The sequence below is a fragment of the Wyeomyia smithii genome, chromosome 3, assembly GCF_029784165.1.
Source record: "Wyeomyia smithii strain HCP4-BCI-WySm-NY-G18 chromosome 3, ASM2978416v1, whole genome shotgun sequence".
Lineage (NCBI taxonomy): Eukaryota > Metazoa > Arthropoda > Insecta > Diptera > Culicidae > Wyeomyia > Wyeomyia smithii.
Genome location: NC_073696.1, coordinates 191,913,951 through 191,938,133, shown reverse-complemented (window position 1 = coordinate 191,938,133; position 24,183 = coordinate 191,913,951). Strand labels below are relative to the sequence as shown.

At 38.7% G+C, this 24,183-nt stretch overlaps 1 protein-coding gene across 7 annotated transcripts in view; it reads left to right on the top strand.

Annotated features, from left to right (window-relative positions):
• Positions 1-22,864, top strand: part of LOC129732327 (neuropeptide SIFamide receptor-like) — a 321,404-nt gene extending 298,540 nt beyond the window's left edge. For 6 of the 7 annotated variants that reach the window (XM_055693132.1, XM_055693137.1, XM_055693134.1 and 3 more), the window contains one exon: positions 289-22,864. In XM_055693132.1, the coding sequence (XP_055549107.1) occupies positions 289-1,148 (860 nt within the window). In that variant the 3' untranslated portion in view covers positions 1,149-22,864. The remainder of the gene's footprint in view (positions 1-288) is intronic. The other variant, XM_055693133.1, reaches the window with a different exon arrangement.
• Positions 22,865-24,183: the final 1,319 nt, after the last annotated feature.

The window sequence follows — 24,183 nt, the reverse complement described above, 5'->3', positions numbered from 1 at the left end:
TGTACTATATTTGAATACAACAAATTATCGAACTCACGTGTACACACATTCGTTGGAGAGCTTTCTTCATACATAGAGTCGTATTATTTTGAGTATACACATATCGTACTATATATAGAATTTTTATTTTTCTAGAGTATTGCCGCTCGCAAAAGTGAGTTGTATTGAACTGTCTGTCTTTCTTTGTTTCTCTTTCTTTCTCTGTCTGTCGCTGTCCGGTTCGTCACCATCATGCAACCACCACTACCACCTATTCATGAACAAAAAAAAATACCACTCATCCATTAGCAATACTATATCGCCAAGATAGCGACAATTCGCGTCAGATGCTTCTGAAGCAGGATAGTAGCGGCTCACGGGATATGCTTTCCAAGCAAAGCTCGGCCTCGGACTCAATCTCACGCCAGGATAGTCAGATTTCATACATTGAGCCTCGCAAAGGCATCCTGTGCAAACAGGATACACAAATCTCGTACATTGAAAATACGAGTGCGAGCAAAAAATACTCCTCCTCGCTTTCAAGCCAGGACAGCGTCCTATCGATCATTGAACACAAAAGACACAGACTCGTAAAACAAGACTCAATTTTCTCATTCAATGAGCCCAAGTCAGGTAAGAGCAAGCCTTCCCATAGTTGGTGTCCAAGCACGTCTCCTGCACGTAACAGCACGACATTTCCTATTGCACAACCACCACCACTATCACTAGTTAATCCGCCTGCCACTACTACCACCACCACCACTAGTAGGCCGCTTGTCGGAGCTCGTAGTTTTTGTCCACCTGTCCACCACCATCATCATTTGTACCACCACCACTTACCACAGTGCAAAAGTCAGCGTCGCACGTCGTTCAGGCTCCTACCGGCCATTAACCAACGGCACCCTCTATTGTTCTTGCTCGTTGTAGTGTACGAGAGTACTGCAGCCGCGCCTCCAAACAAGCGGCACCAGCTGGTCAAACAGCACTCCGTTATTTCCTTTGCCGACCAGAAACGTGGCGGCAGTCTCACCAAACAGGACTCGGTCACGACTATCCATCGAACCGGCAACGGCGAAGGTCCGTACATATCATCCATCCTAAAGAAAACTGACTCACAGTGCAGTTCAGCGTCACCGATAAGGAAAAATATTGGATTTTTCGAAGGATAAATCAAGATAAGTGTGTGCACGCGGAACCATGCACCGAAGGCCTGTGCCGCGCCTTCTGTCATTCCCATCGCCAATGCCTTTCTGCGTTACCAATTGATGTGAGGATACCAATACATGCTGCCTATCGTAGAGGGAAGACCCCTTAGAGTGACTGCTAGTCCTAGTTCTTGCCTCCAGCTAGGGATACATATAGTATGCGAGGAAATAACGATAAAAAATCCATTCTTCACAACCCGCTACCAGTCATCGTGTTCGAAAGTGACAACGTTACTCAACCCCACAACCAACGTTTAGAAACATCATCGCATCCTCCATCTATCGGCAGTGAACGAACAAAAACAGCCGCTCACCTTTAAAAAAATGATGTTAGCAAAGATAAACCCTACGGCGTCCTGCACACACAAAAAAAAGTTCAAACGGACATGAAATGTGCGTCAGATATATGCCCTAGCACTAATGTTTTCGCTTTTCTATATTAGATAAGAGAGAAAAAAATCTGACTTCTCCCACCGCACTAACCGGCGCACATCCGTAACGTATCTCGACCCTTTTCCATCACAGTACATATACCACCGCCCACTAAGGATTGCTGCAGGCAGTTCAGCAACCAGCGCAGCGGCTATCATTTTCCATTTACAAACTCGCTATATTTTATCTCCATCAACATCAATTTACTAATCGACTAAATTGCGAAAGATACAACAGCCCGCGTGCACACAGAATCATTCACCCACCCGCAGACAGGATTACACCCCACACTCACCCCAAAGCGCACACATACAAACTGACACATCATACGGGGAGAGATGTCAGTAGAAGAAAAAAAAACGCCGCAAAACATCATTGTCACCGCTGGATCAGGCTGATCCGATCCGATCAGCAGGCGATGGTTCATGAGTTGTGATCGTTTTGGTATTTAGGTACGTATGTGTGTGTGTTAATGAGTATGTACGAGGCAAGGCATACTGAAATATATCTGCAAGAAATACAAAAAAATGCAAAAGGCAAGGCCTGCAGCATAAGTATTATCACATCACACTGTAAGTGTGCCCAAAAAAATGCACGTAAGCATCAGTTTAGTTTGGGTTTACGTGTGCGACTAACGAATTTTAAAGTGAAATCAACTTGAACAAAACTAAACCAACTCGTGTACGAAGCAACAAATAATACGCTATTAAAATAAAAGATAATGGAAGAACGTTAGGCATTAGGGAAACCAGAACGTCTAGCACAGAGTTGCAAAGCATTATCGCGATATCAAGAGTGAGTCAGACTAAATTAAGCATGTTGACAACAACCAATCTCCACAGCTAGTGAGAAAGAGCTTTTTTATGCTAAGGTAACATAAGCTTTACAAAGTACGACAGAGTTTGGGGAGCCAGCCTTTCTGTACATTTTTAACACTGATAATTCCGTTGTTCTATTGTATCCTATTATATTCGATCGTACATTTTAGAGTTTAGTGAGTGCATTCTGCATCAGTTGTGGTGTGCTGTGTTGATTGACGGTGACGTTTTTTGAGTTGTTACTGAATTAACGCACGCGAGAGCAAGAGTTTCGTTTTTTTTAAATGGCTTAGTTATTTTCTACTCTTTTATTACCTCGAAACAACATGGCGAAGGTATAATTTGTAGAATCCCAAAAAATTGGCACTCAATGATTTGTTCATCCGGTTCCTGTTTCTAGTTAGGCACTACTTTTTCTAAGTTCTAATTCTTGATCACTGGAATTCGTCCCTTGTTCACCGTGCTAAAACACTATTTAAAAAATAAATTATTTCAAGTATAGCAGCTACACATTATATTGGTTATATCAGGTACATACACAAAATTAACGAATTGGGCACTATGACAACTAATGAAAACCCTACTAAATAGTTACAACCATGGTGTATAAAGATATGGTGTAAAAGAATGTCAAAAAACAGTATCAGCCATATTGGAAAATTTTGGGACTCAGAGTATTTATCATCATATCATATCATCATATCATCAGCCACTGCACAAACTCAATCGCATCCAAAAATTTATTTTTTATACGTATTCGAATGGCAATATCGACAATGTTACATACCTTGCTAATGATATTCATGCACCCGAAAAGCACTTCACAATTTAAAACAAACACAAACGATATCATTTTTCTAGTAAGGAGTTTTTTTTTTGCTGCTTACGGAATCTTCACCGCCACCCCTTAAAAGCACAACAAAGCTTTATCCATTTCACCATGTTTTATTCTTCATGGGTTACACCAGCAATAGGATTCGTCGTCAACGTTAGGAAACCCAAATTTACTATCTATCCACTGCCGGATAAATCATGCTTTGTACGATATTGAGCTACCACTTGTCAGCATCCTCGTTGGCAGCACACATCCAACAAAAGTGCGGTCTACCGCGAAGTCGACAGCTTTTGTCATGGTTCGTGCTGGTTGCTTACCCACATTCCCACGTTTGCGCATATTCGACCATATCCGCAGATCGACTATACCCGCAACCGTAGAGAAACTTGTTCGCGGCCTCTGTCCGTTCCACCGACTGATCGGAAGCCGTGTTCAAGGAATGAATAGTTTCGTATTGACTGAACCATACGCTTCCTTGACATCTGTAAACAGATGAAGAAAAACTTCCCTTTTTTTAACTTTTATGACGACAGATCGTTGAGATCCTATGCCGAAACCAGAATACGTCTCCACAAAACTCGGTCTTAGGTTGCTCCTCTCCAGTCTCCCCTTACAATCGCTGCTCTGGCATCCTCGTCGACAGCACACATCCAGCGCGTGCGTGGTCTGTCTCGAAGTCGTCGGCCTCTATCCGGTTCTCAGCTAAATATTATCTTTGACGGTCGCTTATCCGCCATCCGTGCTACGTGGCCAGCCCACTGTAACCTATCGTGTTTCATCAGCTTGACAATATCCACGTGTTTGTATACCTCGTACAGCTCGTGATTAATGCGTCTGCACCATACCCCATTTACAAGTTTGACACCGAGTATTGATCGCAGGATTTCACTTTCGAAGACCCCAAGCGCTCTTCGATCTCCTTCTACGATCACTATTCTTGTCCGTAGAGCGCCACCGGGAGGATCAGAGTTTTATAGAGCACTAATGTCGTACGGATCTATAGGCTACGGGACTTAAGCTGGCTACGCAATCCGTAATAAGCCCTATTCGCTGCTGCAATCCGTCTCTTCACCTCGCGGCTTATCTCGTTGTCACATGTCACTAGCTTACCAAGATAAACAAATTCATCGAGCACTTCAAAAGTATCCCCATCCATTTCCACCGTAGCACCAACACCCGCTGAACTACCACGCTCTCCGCCAGCCATCATGTACTTCGTTTCGGAAGTGTTTATGGTGAGTCCAATTCTCGCAGTTTCGCAGCCCTTTTGAGAGCCATAAAGGCCACTGCTCTACGGTTAACACCAATTATATCAATGTCGTTCGCGAAGCCTAGAAGCATGTGGGACTTCGTGATGATGGTGCCACTCCTCTGCACACCTGCCCTTCGTATTGAACATTTTAAAGCTATGTTAAACAGCAAGTTCGAGAACCCGTCACCTTGCTTCAGACCATCTAACGTCACAAACGCGTCCAAACAATTCACAATGCCCGCAGCCCTGACGCATGGTGTGAAACCGTCGAGCGTCGCAAGTAACAGTTTAATTAGTTTTGTTGGAAAACTTTGTTCAAACATTATTTGCCACAGCTTGTTGCGTTTCACTGTATCGTACGCCGCCTTGAAGTCAATAAACAGATGATGTGTCTGCAAGTTGTGTTCACGAAACTTGTCGAGGATCTGTCTCAATGTAAACATCTGGTCCGTTATAGATCGTCCCACATTGGCGTTCTCCTACAAAGGTTTTCTGCAACGGCCTCAGTCGCTGGAACTCCTGTTCCAGAATTCTCTAAGCGGAATCGAGGAGGGTTATGCCCCGATAATTACTACAGTCGAGTCTATGTCCCTTCTTGTAGATAGGGCATATGAGTCCTTCCAACCAGTCCGTAAGTAGTTGATCCTCAGACCATACCCTTAGGATAATCAAGTGTATTGCACTACACACCCGATGTCTCCCGACCTTAAAAAGTTCGGCCAGTAAGCCGTCCTAACCAGCGACTTTGTGGTTCTTTAGCTCTTGGCAAGCATTCTTGACCTCGTTCAATGTTATTGGGTTCACAGATTGCCCGTCCTCCCCAATTTCTATCCTGTCCTTCACGACGGCTCTCCTTTCTTCCTCACCGTTCCACACCACTTCGAAGTGTTGCTTCCTGCGATTTATCGGTAATAAGTCATTACACATGGCAGGTCCGGTTCCTGATTCCGTTAATCGTTCTATAGAAGTTCATCGTGTCGTGCCTGGTGAAGCAATTCTCCGCCTCCACGAGGACGCTATTGTAGTGCTCACGTTTATGACGGCGATGAAGCCTCTTTTCGGCAGCTCTTGCCTCCCGTTATTTCTCACTCATCTGACGCGTCACACGATTAGCTGCTACTAACGTGTTGGCGTTGGCCCCGTTCTTCTCCTCCGTCACCTCTAGACGCTCAGCATCGAACCACCCACTACGCGTAGTTCCCGTTGTCATGCTTATCACCTCCCGCGCTGTTTCGCTGTGCTTCCACCGCTCGTTCAGGTCCACTCCAGCCAGGGCCGACGTCACACTGTTTTCTCGAGTGGTCGTCCGGCAGTTAACCGGAACAATCGCCATGGCGGACGAAAACATGCGTGTTTTTGAGTTCTTTCGTCGTTTTATTTATCACTTTTTGGGACAAAATTGTTGGAAAAGATCTTACGCTTCAGTTTGCCCAGAAACTCTCGATGGGGCCAGCTAGAGGAGGCTACATCTCCTTCAATGCTTTGAGAAGAGGCCCAACGGCAGATCCAGCCAGTACACCGTGTTTTTGCCCTTATGGTATTTCTTGATGAACGACGCAACTTCCGACAGGCACTTCTTACTAGAAATTACCCCGGTCATGGCCGGTCCGGAGCGAAAGAAGAGCGGCTTTGACATCTCCCTGATTGTCAGCCACAGCCGCAGCTTTTTGGGGAACTTGGTGTGTCAAATTAATTCCACCTTGGATCTCATTTCCTCCGTGGAGGAAGTAAAATACGAAGTAATTTTTACAATTTGGCCGGTGGCACCAACCTCCCGATCAAGCACACGCAGTGATGTAGCCACTTTTCACTCGGTCCTTCTTTTCAGCATCCTTTGGAGCTTCTTCCCAGGGTCGTCGGCCGTTCGGAACCGGGTTTTCTTTTGATGCTTTGATTCTTATCCAATAATGATAAGCTATTGTAGATGCCGAAACGGGCGCATCCGGCGTCCACAAAGTGTCGCATGATATCCGTTTTTGACGCGGCAGGGTACCGTTCTTTGAACGCGCACACTTCTGAATGAAGTAGTTCCACTGTTTTAACCATTGGAGTTCGAGTTATTTTTTTCTGCTGACTAATGGATTATTATGATTGATGCTGCATGGGTTGTTTTATTAGTGTGTAAAGGTAAACCCATGAAAAATCGACAATTTTTGTGCATTTTTTAATGCAAACGTTAAGGATCAACCGTTTTTTCTCCTCGAAAAAAGTCTCCATCCAAAATTTGAACTTAAACGGATTTCTGGTAAGGCTTCACTTACAGTAGTGAAAGTCTCACTTTTTTGACCAATGGAAAAAAGGCACAAGAGTAGCTTTTGAAGTTTTTGAATTCTAAATTGTGTTTGATCGCAAATCGCTTAGAAATGTATGAAATCTGTAGCTTTATAAACTTTCGCTCAACTATATCCATTAAAAAGCAGTCGCTCGCACATGTGCACGGCAATTTTAAGTTTCTAACATAAAAAACATTACATCTTTTGGTTATATCCGATATTTGCATGTGGGTAAGTACCCACAGGGATATTTTCCGAGTGGGCACTACTACCCATACTACCCACATCAACCGCCGACCCTGACTCCAGCTGGTTCAACTCTACGAGTATACTCTGCAGCAGCTACCTCTACTGATAACCTCTGGATGTCGAGACGTATCTCCCTCGCCGATCTCGATTTAAATACGTTGGACAACGCGAATCTTGCCTACTACAAGATAGTGATCCGAGTCGATGTTTGACCCTCAAAAGTGCCGGTCGTCGATCAGCATGTGGTTGATCTGGGAGCAGGTTTCTCCATTGGGGTGTCTCCAAGTGTGCTTCCAAATGTTCAGACGTGCATAATGGGTACTACAGATGGCCATTCCCCTGGCCGCGGCGAAGTTCACTAGCCTCAAGCCGTTGTCGTTGGTGGTAGAGTGCAGGCATTGTCTATCAATAACGGGACGAAAGAACTCCGCTCGTTCGACTTGTGCGATGACGACTTCATGTCGTGTTGCCTCCATACGTTTTCTCAAGGAGCTCATAGAACTAGACCTTTACGTCATCGGTTCTATCGTTTGATAAGGCCGTAATTGAAGAATCTGCATTGATAGGCCTCCATCAAATGACCCGTTTCTTTTGGTTTCTGAGTAGCACAAAACCGACTCATCGTTCCGCTCTGTCGCCGCCACTGTCTTAGATGTGGTACTTGAAATAAGTGCCCGCAGTCGGATCAACCACTCGGAATTCAAGTTCTCTGATTTTAGGCCAACGCACCTCTTGTGTGGCTGCTACCTTCACTTTTGTCCTAACATTCCAAGTGCCAAGTTTCCAATCGTTATCCTTTTTCGTTAGCCTAGGTCTATACCGATTGTTCCGGTTCGTATAATTCTCAGGATTGCTCATACTATGTTTCTTTCAGCATGCTGCCTTACTAGGGCTGCGATGCATAATCTCGCGACGGTGCTGCCGTCACCCCAATTTTATTGCAGTTTATTTCGAGCAAACATTGACTCGAAAATGAATGTCAGATTTGTCTAGGGACTAAACAACAGCGATGCCAGATTAGAAGACATGTCTTCAAGTGGAATACATTCACCCTGCGATGAAGACATCCTTGTTTGTGAAGACAAATGGAAGACATTCGAAAATATGTGAAGACAAAAGAAAATTTGTGAATATGACCCTCATTTTGCACAGATGGTGACCTTTTTTTTGCTCGACAGTTTTCGATTTGCCGGTGATTTTTTCAGTCTTTGGTCGGTTCTTACGAGCCATCTCGAGTTGGAAGACATGTGAAGACATTTTTTATTAGAACGTGAAGACATTTGGAAAAATGACCTGGCATCCCTGCTAGACAACTCTATTGATTGATATTTTTTACGTTTATAATAAGATTTGTCCTTTACACAAAATCTTAATCTTTGAATGTTTTTCTACGATTTTCCAAGTGATGAAAATGGTTTTAGGAATATAAAAAGACGTAAACAATAAGATATGAGTATTAGGCTTACATTAAAAGAAACAAAGTTCGTTATTTTCTGATGCAAAAAAATTTTTTTCATGGTTTCGTCAACATTTCAAGATAAGTCGGGGAGCACTCAAACCTTTTTAAAATACAATATTGCCTGCCAAACTGCACGAATACAATTCCTACTCCGTTAAAGATTGCCCCTACTTTGAATCTACTCGCAAGTGGATCCTACGAAATCAATGTTTTTCCGCTTCACAGATTTTAGTGGAATTATTTATGTTTTAGTCAACATATTTAGGTACAAACGAACGTCTTCAACTTATCGACCATTTTTTATCACTTTCGAGCTGAAAAATGCTCGATCAAACCATTACGTAATGCCAGTTTCGCTCGAAGATCAACTGCAATTATACGCCAGCTATTCGTTTCGAGCTCGAATCGAAATCGGCAATGTCAAATGTGGTCGAAACGAACAAAAATCACTCGAAACGAAATGCGCAATGCCACTCCTGCATTGGCTAACCCGTCTGAGCAAGATCGCGCCAAATCACCGATGGTCGAATATCGACCATTTTTGATTTAAATGAAACTTTGCACACGTATTTGGCTCAGCAAACTGAGCATTTTCCACAGATGGAGTGATTTTTTACACCCATGAGTTACATTCTAAAAGGGCGTATGCCTTTTGGCATAGGTTTTATTCGAAGCATTGTAGCCCAGAACCGTTGGTTGAATAGAAAAACTGTCTGAGAATGAGTTGCAGGGAATTAAAAATGCATCATAAAAAAAACACTGTACAAAAAAAAAATTTTTTTGACCAAAAAAAATTAAAAATAAACATTAAATTTCAATTAAAAAAAAGAGTTGAATTTTTTTTTAATTTTTTTTTTAAAGAAACTTGACGTAATACGCAACTTTTAAAAAAAAGTCCAGGATGGAGAAATGAAAAATAATTTTTTTATGGTAGATTAATTTTTTTATGAAAATTCTAATTCAAACATTTTTCAAAATATTTGTATTCTGATGATTTTAAAAGATGCAGAGAGTCATTTTAAATCAAAAAGCTCTTGGTAGTAAACATTCTAAAGGCATTGGTTTTCGAGTTATTTCTAATTTAAGCTCGAACAATTACTAAAATTTAGGAAAATACACGTTTTTCTTAATTTGTCCATGGTTCTCCAGCAAAAACCATACGTTCATTGGAATGCTTGATCAAAAATATACAATTCATTCTTTGACAACAAAACGATTGGGCGAACGGTTCTCAAGAAAAGAGTTATATGTTCTATGTGATATAAATATATATAAGAATCAAATATTTATTTTCGAGTTTTATTATCTTAGGAACATATTTTTTTATGACATAGATACTTTACAGAACTAGTTTCACCTTATATTTTATATACATCATAAGTAAATGATTCGTCATCTTTTGAAAACAGCTTCGTTTGTATCTTATTTTCTGAAATCGGAACAAACGAGTGATACTTTTGTGTGCCAGCTATTATTTTAGATTTTTTGAAAATATTGCTCCATTCGACTGAACAGTCGACTTACATGAGAGAAGCAAAAAATAATTTGAAAGATGGTGAAGTTGTTATAGTGTGTGATTTCTCAGAAAACTATTCATTTGTTCTTCAAGATGCCACTCAAAGTAGCTATTGGAATAATAGTCAAGCCACCATTCATCCCTTCGTTGTTTACTATTCAGAATCTGGAACACTTAAGAATATCAGCTCCATCATAATATCGGAAGTACTCCATCATGATACTGTTGTGGTTCAGGTGTTCATTGCCGAATTAATGAGTTTTTTGAAAACAAAAATACAGTTGAAAAAAGCGATATTTGTGTCTGATGGAGCTGCCTCACAATACAAAAATAGAAAAAACTTTGCAAGTCTTTGCAAGTTCAAAACAAGATATAACGTCGATGCAGAGTGGCATTTTTTGCGACTTCTCATGGTAAAGGCCCATGCGATGCAATTGGTGGCACATTGAAACGAATGGCAAGAAATGCAAGTTTAGCTAAAAAACATGAACAACCCATTACAAGCGCAAAAGAATTGAAGGATTGGGCTAATCAGAAAAGTAATAAAAATTCATCAAAAATGTCATTTAGTTGGGTATCATATGAAGAATATGAACAAGGAGTAACAGAATGGAGCAATATTTTCAAAAAATCTAAAATAATAGCTGGCACACAAAAGTATCACTCGTTTGTTCCGATTTCAGAAAATAAGATACAAACGAAGCTGTTTTCAAAAGATGACGAATCATTTACTTATGATGTATATAAAATATAAGGTGAAACTAGTTCTGTAAAGTATCTCTGTCATAAAAAAATATGTTCCTAAGATAATAAAACTCGAAAATAAATATTTGATTCTTATATATATTTATATCACTTAAAACATTTAACTCTTTCCTTGAGAACCGTTCGCCCAATCGTTTTGTTGTCAAAGAATGAATTGTATATTTTTTATCAAGCATTCCAATGAACATATGGTTTTTGCTGGAGAACCATGGACAAATTAAGAAAAACGTGTATTTTCCTAAATTTTAATAATTGTTTGAACTTAAATTAGAAATAACTCGAAAACTAATGCCTTCAGAATGTTAACTACCATGAGCTTTTTGATTTAAAATGACTCTCTGCATCTTTTAAAATCATCAGAATACAAATATTTTGAAAAATGTTTGAATTAGAATTTTCATAAAAAAATTAATCTACCATAAAAAAATTATTTTTCATTTCTCCATCCTGAACTTTTTTTTAAAAGTTGCGTATTAACGTCAAGTTTCTTTAAAAAAAAATTCAACTCTTTTTTTTTTAATTGAAATTTAATGTTTATTTTTAATTTTTTTTTGGTCAAAAAAAAATTTTTTTTTGTACAGTGTATTTTTTTTATGATGCATTTTTAATTCCCTGCAACTCATTCTCAGACAGTTTTTCTATACAACCAACGGTTTCTGGGCTACAATGCTTCGAATAAAACCTATGCCAAAAGGCATACGCCCTTTTAGAATGTAACTCATGGGTGTAAAAAATCACTCCATCTGTGGAAAATGCTCAGTTTGCTGAGCCTAATACGTGTGCAAAGTTTCATTCAAATCAAAAATGGTCGATTAAATTTTCGCGTATTTCCAGGCGATTTGAAATGATTTTGCTAGTCTTTAACTGGCACTCAATGTCGTGACTAGCACTTTTAATTTAACCCTCGAAATGGCCGCGCATCTGAAACGTCATAACATTGTGCGATCTTCCTCATCATAACATCTGTAATTGTAGGTTATGAAAATAAGGATTTTTTTTTGGTTTTCAACGTTGACATTGAATATAGGGGGATTAGGGGCATAATGAGCACACGGGGCGAAATGGGCACCCCTCTTTTATGCGAAACTACGCATTTTCTAATACAATATGGTATGTGGAACTCTTCCGTAGTTACTACAGTATCTCTTGTATGTGGAACAAAAGAGGTTTGTCTATTTAAAATATGGAAGTATATTGAAAAAATCAACTTGGTTATTATTATTGCGCACTAAAAAATAAGCTTCTACGGTCGTTTAAATGGCTCAATCAAGTATGTAGACACATCAATATGACGTATGGGTCGTACCCCAAATTTCACCATCATTAAAGTTTCGATTTTAAGCTATAATTAGTATTAAAATCTCATGTTAACTTTAACTAATTCGATAGGGGCGAAATGGTCACCTTTAGGTGGGGTGAAATGAGCACACCTTGTCACATAAACTTAGCTGAAATTCATCTTAGTAGACTTGTGAGTTTGTCTGTTTCCATAGTCAGTGTTTGTTTACAGTGATGGTGCGTTGGTGCATATATTAGAAAATCTTTGAGACCGAATCGGTCAGAAAAAGGGACTACAGGCAGAATTGGCCACCATAAGACGCGACGGGACATTCACGAAACAAGCCGCCAAGTATCCCGACATCCAGCGACAAACGTTGGCCCATTAGTTGTACTTCTACACAGTTTCAAGATATGTTCTATAAAAGTGCTCATTATGCCCCGTGGGTGCTCATTATGCCCCAGTGGGGTGCTCATTGTGCCCCACACATCGACTGATTGCTAGTTTTTGATGCATGAATCTAATTTGTGTTTTTCACCATTATACGATAAACTTTTCAATTCGTGAATAGTGTACCTTTAATTATAGATAGTTAATGCAAGTTTTGCACTGAAGACAGCTTAAAATTTTTGTCGTTTTCCATGCTTAAATCAGCAACCAAGTTAGGGTGCTCATTTTACCCCTATTCCCCCTAAAATTAAAACATAATCCGACTGGCTCGTTAGAAAAACAAATTCGTTTCTAATAATTTATTTAAAATTATTGATTGCAATTTAATTCTGGATGTTTTCACTTCACCATAAAAAGGTGAAAAAAACATTATCTGCCTATATTTATCAACATTTCTTTCTTTTTAAAATAAATACAGAAAATGTTGTATATTGATCGATTTTTCGGTTTGATTAATCTTATTCCTGTACCCTACAAGGGTTTACAATATAAAAGCTGCTATTTATGTATAAATAGTTTGTTTTACTAATCATTAGTAACAGAAAAAATCAGAACTTGTTAGGTTGAGCGTTCTGAGAACATAATATTTTCGGGTACCGTGTTAACTAGATATCAGTTTTGTTTAAGTTGATTATAGACTCTGATTTTTTACGTACCCGATACAAAAACCATTGGTTATGCATTTATTTATTCGTGTGGTTGAATGTGTTACGTCTGTTGCATGTATGTTGATTAATTTATTATGTTAGATGTTATAAGAATGGATACCAGGTGTAACTGTTGATTATTGTTGGATAATATCCATTACATAGAAGCTGTCTCGCCAATAATATAGTAAATCGTAAGGGTGCAACCATGGCGGTACCAAAATAGTATTCATAGGTAATAACTTACAATATAGTAGAATATCATAATAGCTTAGGCTGAGTAAGCCCTAATTTAAAATTCACGTACGATTGTCGATATTATCAGCAGTGTTCTCGATGTGAAGTGACGGTTACAAGTTAAAATATGTAAGACAAATTAAAAATTTACTTCACACGGGACGTCTCAAGGGTAATTAAAAGTAAGATGATCGTCACTCTGCAATAGAAACTTGGTAGAGGAAACAGAATGAACCAGTGAACAGTAAGGGATAGAAAATATCCGTACTAGAGGCACATTAATGTTTTACATAAAACACGATTAATCAAATCAACATATTTGAAGCTACAAAATTGATGTTTCTTCTATCCCAACCTATGGACCATTGTGAGATATTCTCTGGTTTTGAAAATAACACACATAACCAAGGGGCGTTAGTTTTCAAAATCTAACCCGACATTAGTAGACCCATGTTTATTAGACCAATCATAACAAAATTGATCGAAAACAAATCAAACGAAAACGAAAGTAATACATAAGGTAACGCACACTATGCACAAAAGTCCCTTTGAGAAAGAGAGATCTACAACAGATAACAATATCTTTATAAAAGCTGGAAAGAAGATAGCCAGATAGAGGAAATGACAAAAGAAAAAAAACATATATTTTTATATTAAAGGACATAACTGTGTAATTTGAAAAAGAATGGAAGAAACCTTCACGATAGACAAAAATCTATGCAAACTTATTTCAATTTAATATAAAGGAAACTAGTTTAAATGAATTGAAACAAATGAAACGAGCAACTCATAATTGTGATAAGAATAGGCCATTATAAGAAATAAAAAGAAATATTTTACCAAAAATATATTCTTGAAGAAAAATGTGAACTACAAAATGATAAAAAAATATAAAAACACTGTTAGTAAATCATTAGTAAAAATATCAAAAACAAAAAATAACAAAATCTGAAAAATTATTCAATTTTAACAGAATAAAAATATACACACTACATACAAGATGTGAAAAGGAATGACAAAAAAAAGAAAGTAAACATATTTTATACTTGGCGACTATATTATCGATAACATATTATATTATACAACAAGCTAACAGAAAACGATATTTATGAACGTAAAATCTCAAAAACTTCACATATTTTAACGCTTGCAACTGCAACTGACGTCGATGGAAACGTTCGTAAACAATTGTTCTGAACGAAACAAACCGTAATTAGATTGCATCCAACAGAAGAACTTCGTGAATGAGAGACACACAAACACAGCTAAAAAACACAGTTTGCAGAACACATTTTGTCGACGACATCGCTACCTGGTATCTTGGCCAAAACACAAACGAAAACTAAACAAAATGTAAGCCATCCGCAATAAAACGAAATTCTATTCATTATTGACAATTTTACGGAAAAAATATGTAAGCCACCTTTAACTTCATCATCTTCTTCAAGCACTGCTCTTTCGACTGTCACTTTTTCTAGTAACATCTAGCAGATGTTGAAACAAAAAACCAATGGATTTAATAGGTAAAACAGTTTTACAAAACATTTACGCAATGTTCGGTTTGGTAATTTGAAAAAAGAGAAATCCGTAATACCTATTGAATCTTTGGTGAATGTTTTTATCAGTTGTACATTCCGAACCAATTTATCTTACTTTCATAATCCAGTGGCATTTCAAAATAATCGACAGCAAAAATGCATTTAGAGTCAACAAATCACGTTTAAATCGACAAAAGTGTTGTGAATTTATACTTTCCTAAATCAAACTATTCCGATTAAGTGAACGGGAAATTTACAAGTATAACATTTACGACTCATGAAAGCAATATTCAAGTGTTGTTAGTACATTTTCAGCGGAACACAAATTATAGCAACTGTTGATCAGTTCAAGTCCGGTTTTGTCGCGGCACCACGCATTGTTTTGAAATATCGTATGCAGTTTTGTAAGAGAGAAAACTTGTTATTTATTAGCTAAATTCGAACAGTTTTTCGTAAAACGACAACCAAGCGGGCCGAAACACCGACAGCCTAGCAGGCAACTTTAGCATTACGAGTATTAAATTCTAGTTACTCACTATTCTGATAATAGGTATCGATAGTCGTTAGGGTTCACACACACGTGTACGTGAGCACTGAAAAAGCGAGCAGTAAACCATTTTAGAGCTTATATTGCGATTTAAGTTCGGATTTTGTATGAAGTCAAAACAACAGATGGTAAGAAATGCATCAGAGTTTCGCTGAGACTTGATGATAAACTAGTTAAATGACGACGGTAACTCTTTTATGTATTCTCTGAATTCGATTTGATTTCCGGGTTTAATTGCTAAGTTATTGTTTTTAAGTATCAAACATATGTGATCTGAAGAAGAATGCGGGTTATACATCATCCTGCGACAGTGTTATTGTATGGAGTGGAGGTTAAATTTCAACTGACAAATATATATCACAGCTCCAGATTTGTAAGTAGTAAAGGTGTGAACAACTTACTAATATACTAATTTATAAGATTCTCCAGATGGACCCAGAATTCGTGACGGCTCACTTCGCTTCTACATAGACGGTTCTAAAATAAACGATTCTGTAGGAGCGGGATTCACAGGGCCAGGAATTAATGATTTTTTTCCCATGGGACATTGGCCAACAGAGTTCCAGGCGGATATCGTCGCGATAATAGAATGCGTGAATACGTACCTGGAAAGAAATTACCGATACGCAAATATTAGCATAAAGCTTTGAATTTTTCTTTTTGCCACTCTAAACTAACGAGAATGCATCCTGTCACTCCAACAGCTACTAAATAAATCAGGTGGTTAATTTATGGTCACTGTGGAATCAAGGGAAACGAAAGAGCCGACTCACTAGCCGGACAAGAGTTATCCACTAACTTTGTTGGCCCATAACCTTTTTGTTGAGTCTCACTGAGCGCTTTAAAAACTGAACTCGGTGAATGGGAGCAAGCATCCATCAAAGCAAACTGGTGATTCATGCGTCTGCGCCACACTCCATCGCAGAGCTTTACACTCAAAAACACCGAGCACTCGTCGATCAGCTTCCTTCAATGTCCATGCTTCATGTCCGTAAAGGGCCACCGAAAGTATCAGCGTCTTATACAGTGCTAGATTTGTGCGAGTTTGCAGACTACGGGACCTTAGCTGGTTACGTAGTCCGTGGAAGGCCCTGTTTGCAGCTGCAACTCGTCGTTTCACTTCACGGCTCATATCGTTGTCACATGTCACAAGCGTACCAAGATAAACGAATTCATCAACCACTTCAAGTCGTTCCCCATCTATCTCCACCTCAGCACCAACACCACGGGAAGCCCCACGCTCCCTGCCAGCTGAGCAGTTCCACAAACAATGTCCCAGTTCTAATATTTTTTTTAAATTGTCATTTTTGATTTGGCTGAAACTTTGCATAGACGTTTCTATAGACAAAAGATGCCATTTTGTGCTCACGAACGCGCTACATAGGCTCACTAATGTAGAAACATTAGAAAATATGTCAAGTCAAATTATCAACAAATTCCGACAAAAATCGTTGCAATCCTCAATTGCGACGATTAGCTCTCTTTATAGTCAGTAAGATAGTTTTAAGTTTATTTTAAGTTTATTTTAAGTTTCGTTTTTTTTTTCTTTTTTTTCTCCTTGACAAGTAGGTTTAATAATTTTCCTACAATTACATTAACTTAACTGCGAAAGCTAATAACATTCAATAATATAAAAAAAGCGTACAAATATATATAATAGTGTTGAAATGTCATCATTTGTGGCAGAACACACAATATAAATTCTGAATAGATATTTTAGTACATAAATAAATCATTACAAACTAACCCCCCCCCCCTTAAAAAAATGCCATTTTGTGTTATTGACTTAATTTTTTTGGAACACGACTTATTTTTAAGAAGCTATTGAAAACTTATCGAGGATCTGTCGCAAGGAGAAAATTTCCGTCGTGGAACGCCCCTGTCGAAAACTAGCCTGGTATTCGCCAACGACGGATTCCGTTAACTGTCTCAATCTGAAGAACGGATACGGAAGAGCACTTTATATGCGAAGTTGAGTAACGTAATGCCTCGATAGTTGCAACAATCCAATCGATTACTCTTTTTATAGGTAGGCCATATGATGCCTTCCAACCAGTCGTTCGGCATTTGTTCATCCGCGCAGATCCTCGGTATTATCTGGTGGATCGTATAGTACAGCCGCTCGCTTCCCACTTTTAGAAGTTCGGCCGGGATACCGTCCATCCCAGCGGCTTTGCCGTTCTTCTGCTCACTAACCGCCTTTTAACCTCCCCCTGTGTTGATGGTCCCACAGCTTGTTCGTCACTCATAATTGTCATCCTGTTCCTGCTCTGCTCATCCGGCTCCTCACCGTTCCAGAGCGCCTGGAAATGCTAATTCCACCTAGCTGCAACCGTCGGTTTATCAGTAAGCAGGTTGCCGTCCTTGTCATTACATATGATCGGCACTGTTGACTGTTCTATAGAAGCTCCGCACGTCGTTTCTAGCATAGCTGTCCTTTGCGCTGGCGACCAGCTGCTCGATGGCACTGTGGAAACTGCTCCACAGCTCATTTATGTCTTCCACTCGTCCCTCCTGCTGTACTACGATCCGTTGATCCAGCTCTCTGGCTTATTCTGCTGCCACGCCATTAGCTTTCGACCACTGAATGTTGAAACGCGTCGTCCTTCCTGTGCGAGATTTCAGGACGCTCGACAACCGTGCGCAGACCTTACAAACGACAAGATAATGGTCAGTGTCAATGTTTGGTCCCCGAAAAGACCTAACATCAGTAACATCCGAAAAATGCCGACCTTCTCCATTTGGATGCTTCCAGGTGTGTTTCCGAATATTTAAACGTGGAAAATAGGAGCTACATATGGTCATTCCTCTGGCCGCGGCAAAGTTTATCAACCTCAGGCCGTTTTCATTGGTGACGAGGGAGGCTAAGCCTTCCAATGACCGGACGGAAGAATTCTTCCCTCCCAACCTGCGCGCTTGCGTTTCCGATGAAGACTTTTACGTCGTGTTTTGGGCATTCGTCATAGATTCGTTCAAGCTTGTCATAGAACTCATCTGTGACTTCATCGGATTTGTCGTTTTTCAATGCGTAGGTGTTGATTACACTGTAGTTGAAGAATTTGCCCTTAATCCTTAACACACATATACGGTCATCTACGGGCTTCCCCGGATGACTCTTGTTTTCTGATTTGCCAGCACTACAAAACCGTCACCCCGTTCCGCTACTTTGCCGAGAGGTCGGACGTTCCAAGTACCCAATTTCCAATCGTTTACCTTAATCTTTTTCCGTGTTCGTTGCCTAGGTCTTTGCGAATTGATCCGTTCCGTGTTTCTTATTTCGTTGTTCGTGGTTGAAAAAAAAGGTTTCGGTTTCTGTTTTCGCTACATTCTGCTGATAGGGCTGCCATCTAACTGGTAACTGACGGGATACAGCATTGCATAATTCAGCCGCCCGCTTCGGGTAAGACGCTGTTGTACGCCGCCCCTAATATGGAGACACAGCCGCGTACGACCCACTTCCCAGTCAGCTCGTATGACCATAGTTCCCACCAGGGGTTGGTTAGGGTTACCCGATCTCCGCTAAGGTTACTCGAACCTCGGTCGGTTCCTCGTGGAGGTTAGGATAGGATTTGCTGGACAAAGAAGAATGACCACATTACCACATTTAGATCTTAGTAAAAACGAGTCCAACCATTTGCCAGCCTTCTAGCAAAACTACCTGAATTTAGTAGTCTGAACGACATGTTTACGGCCATTGAAATCGACTGGTATGTTTCCTTTGCTCAGTAATTACAGTTACTGTAAAAGAAATTCAACAATATAGCAGAAATCCAGCAATATCCATATTATATAAATTATATATGTATTCAATTACTTTCCGCTATCTCGGACTCTAATATAGTAGCCAGCCTCCCTATACAATCAATAATATAAGTTTTTCTTATTAACCGCTAGAGTAACGGGGGTATTTTGGCCCGCTCAAGAAAATGATTGCACAATTTATTGAGAAAGTAATATGATTTTTTCAACATAAATACCTTATCTATCATACCATTGTTAAGAGCAATGTGTCTACTTTGCTATACATCGTTCAATAATGCAATTTATTGGAAAATCTCCGAGAAATATAAAATTTTCTTTAAATTCAAAACATATTTTGAACCACCAAGACTATATTTTGGTCCACCGTATATTTGAAGCCGTGTGTTCAAATATTTTCAGCTGATCATATTTTAGATCATCATCGATCTTTTTAGAATAGAACTAGTGGATTTAAGGAGAACATTCTTCTGCCGTGAAGTTTTCGAAATTTTAGGTGTCTGGAAATTAAAAGATCGGGCTTATATCAGTTTTGCAGGCATTTGCAGCCAGTTTCAAATTGTTAAATGTAACAAATTAAGAAATAATTATCAGTAAATTACTATAAGCTGCTGCTCCGTTCAGCGCTCAACGGCCGAATGGTAAACATAGAGCTGTCAAAAATTGGCATGGTCAAAATGTGTCCGCTTCAGACAGAGACAAACATGTTCCGACCATGCTACCAAGCTATTATTTTACCTTTTTTTCAACTTGTTATAGTATAAAAACTGTTTCTATGGTATTTTATTGATGTTACTACAAAAATGAATTGTTTCATTAGCATACATATTTGTTACAAACAGCTTTCGAAAGTTGAGTTGAATGCTACCCCCTCCTCTTGATTCGGGGGTTGACTCGGGCATGATTTTGAATATTCGTGAACTAAATCCAAAATAATGCTAACTATAGTCAGTACTTTGCTTTTCAGGTATGTTATTTCAATGATAGATACATTGTTTTGTAATATTCATTGAATTTATCAGATAAAATGCGAAAAATGTTCATGGGTATGCCAAAATATGTAGGTGGGCCAAAATACCCCCGTTACCCTAGTTGCTGCACTGAATTTGATTCAATTCATGATTCATTACATCGTATTTTTTTGCTTCGATGGATCTTCCCATAAGAAATAAATTCATGCTTCATATAATTCCTGATATAATGTCGGTTGATCTTAATATTTCAATTAACTTTTTTTTCTTCACGTTTTTAATTGACTTGTCTTTACGAATATCCAGGAAAATGAACTGTGTCTACAACCTATCGAAAAATACGCTAGTGATACATTTCGGATTTCCCTCCACTTAGTAAAGACAACCACCAGGGATATCAACTGTGTTCATGCATACTGAGTTAGGTATCAGTATATTACTGGCGGCATTTTAGTCTACCCAACTCACAAGAATGCACACAAAATCATTACAGAAAAATTTTGTTACAGACTTGCTCTCACTAGAAATTAAAAAGCAAAAACGACATCATTATTCGAAATCCATCTCCCCAAAAATTATTATTGAAGTATCAAAGACTCTACGAATGAAGTTTTCAGTACAACGATGCACTTAAGAATCCAAATCTGATCGAAAACCTCTAATTTAGCTTCGTAAGATTTCAGAGATATAATTTGTCTGTTCTTTTGTTTCTATGATGAGAAGCAATATGCAAGCCAAATGAGTTTTATGTAGGAATGTTTGAAAATTGCAGGAGAAGTCAAGTACTTCCTGAGAATCAGACCTGTCATCACTTAGCGCCGCTTTTCCTTTTTTTACTAATTTCCTGAGAATAATGGAGTACTCGGGAAAAATGCATTTCTTACCCGCTGTTTATTGGGAAAAAGAGTGTAAATCTTATTTAAATATGAATCAGAAAGAATTCAGAAGATAGAAAGCGCAAACCGCAATAAAACTATCACTTTAAAATCAGAACTAATCAATGACAAATATAAAGCAACAAGAATAGCCGGTGTAACACAAAGCGCAAAAACACATAGATATTAGTCATGTTATAGAAAAAAACATGAATCAGACAACACAGTTACTGTATCAAAATAGAAATGTTGAAAAAAAAACAAACGCAGCTCTATTATATATTGAAGTCCGCATGTACCACAAAACATATGAATTTGATGGATTCAACGTCCGACGTTGGCCATACAAGGCAGACATAACAAAATCTGACCAAAACGAACTAATCTGGTTATCCGTGTTTTTATGTTTAGATGTAATCAATCAAATATAAGCCCACTTACACACACACGTACAGAAAAATGCAAGAAACAAAGGGCCACACCACCAGAGCCACCAAAGTCCTTCGGCAGAGTAAATCAACAAACGGAATGGATCAAAGCAATAATGAAGGGCTAAGCTGTCAAAAAATGTACGAACGACATGCTGACCCTGGTTTGTCACGGAAAGGTCAGAATATGACCGCAGCTGATTCATCTGGTCGCTCGTTGTGCACCCGTGTTTCTTTGCTATACAATAAAATTCATACATAAACTTATGGATACTCTCAATGAAAAAAAAAAGTGAAAATACTAAACAGGTCTTAAGTTTAGGTTGAATGTTGTTAAGAAGAAAACGGGAGGATTAGCGCTTATACAACCACTGCAGAGAGTAAGCACACTATAGGTTCACGAGTCATAGCATCATCACCGTTAATGCAAATTCAAAAGTACGAATAGAAAAAAATACTACAAATTTGGCAATCATTCATCTCACCGAATCACATTAACAAACGAAGCTACATCTATATATCAGATAAGAAACTTGAAAATTGCAAAAGAGAAGCAGAGCAGAATTTGACCCATGAAAAGTGTAGTAGAGAAGGTCAAAAAAGTCCCTGAAGAAACCTTATGATGGACTTAGCACTGAGGAACGGGACGTGTGTCTTTTCGAACATTTCACACACACAAAGTTTGAAAAACAAATGCAAGTATCCAATATCCTGACGTAAAACGGTGTACAAAACAACCAAATTTTAATACTTTCCAGCGAGAGTAAAAGTTATGACCTACAACATACATATAAAAAAAAAGGAAAAAATACGATGGAAAACCAATCCTTGAGGGTGAACATTTTTCTTCAAATTTTTTAAACTCAGATTATCACGAGAAACAATATCAAACATAAAAAAAAACACACACACATGATACTGATATAAAAACTCATAGAAAATAAAAAAATATCCAGCCGTTTTATGTGAGCCGACGTACCACACACACACAAATGAAAATTGATTGTAGTATTATTACGAAAAACAAAACAAAAATAAAAAATCTAGACTGAGAATTGTGTGAAAAGAACCCTAACCGTATCGGGACAGTTCAAGATGTACTACTGGAGAAGCGCGAATGGTGGAAAGTGCTACAGACATGAGCGAACGCAGATGAAACAAGAAAGAATAGAGTGAGAAAAACGAGAAAATAAATTAGTACGTTGAAGATTAAACACAGCACGGCTGAAGCATTCTCTCGGAACTTGATCTTGAATGAGTGGGATAGTGAACGAATAAAATTGACAAAAAAAAACAAGGAATATTGTTTTAAGTGTAATGAAACGAATAAATGAACAATAAACAAAGCAACCAATTTTTATTTAATTGTGTATGTGTCCTTAAACCAAGGTGAAAGTTACAGATGATGAAGTAGGGGCTATAGAGCTTTCTACGCTATATCTCACCAATACAGGCTTAGTCGTGTATCCTTATAACATCGATTTGATTTCAACCAAAAAATCAGCTGATATTAAATTTTGAAAAATATCCTGCTTATCCAGGCGTGGAAAACTCCCACTGGTGTTTATCAAAAAAAAAAGCCACATACTATAAGGCAAATGTTCTGGAGAAGGTTGCGGCTCCGGCAAAAACATCTCAAGCGTGTCATAGAGCACTAATGTGGTAAGTTCCCAGCTAATATGTCATAAAAGTTTTCAATAAATACTGCTTCAATAAAAATTGATTCATTTTTTAACACATTTTCAAAGTGTATTCGAACTTATTGAACACTCTGTATAAAGGTCTACTAATTGTGCTAGTGTGATAAATATTACAAAGTTGTGAAACCCACTTGGGCATAAAATAGAAAAAACCCAAACCTAACTCATTCAAATTTCGTTTTTTTTTTTTGTGTCTAGAGAAGTAGTAAAATCATAGAATATTTTGCATTGTTTTGACCATTACAGACAAAACTATAGACAAAAAACTGTTTTTAGAAAGGAGTGTTCCACAAAAAAACTTTATTTTGTTGTATCCAACGTACAGATAGGACATCGCAGTATTTATCAATTGTTTTTCTTTCAAAATTTTTTACAACTTTGCTGAAGAAAGCAATCTAAAATATAGAAAATTAGATATTATTTCATTTTTTGACCAGAGATTTTGGACGTCATAACGAATCGAATGGTGTACTTAGGTCCAAAACACGCTCTGCACTGAGGGATATATTTATAACACGAAACGGCGTGCTTAACAATTGCCACTCAGTGTTGGTGTCAGACAGACGGCACGAAGGGCGAAACTTGAAACACCGAAGCCAGTGTCAGTGTTATACGATCGGCACCGGTGCCTCAAGCTTCGGCAAACACCGGAAACGAGGGCTTCAGTTTCGTGAAAGCACCGTAGCCGAATGTTCGAACTTCGTAGAAACACCTCGGTAACTGCCATATGGCTCTGCTAGGCCTAATGCGAAGGAAATCGTTCCCAAATATACTCACATTGTTGATATTATTCTTTACGTGAGACTAGTGTTTTCCAAAGCTAGATCCACCGGCGCCGGTGTTTGCCGAAGCTCAAGGCACCGGTGCCGATATTATAACACTGACACTACCTTCGGTGGTTCAAGCTTCGCTCTTCGTGCCGTCTGTCTAACACTAACACTTAGTGGTGGTAGCAAGACACGTCGTATC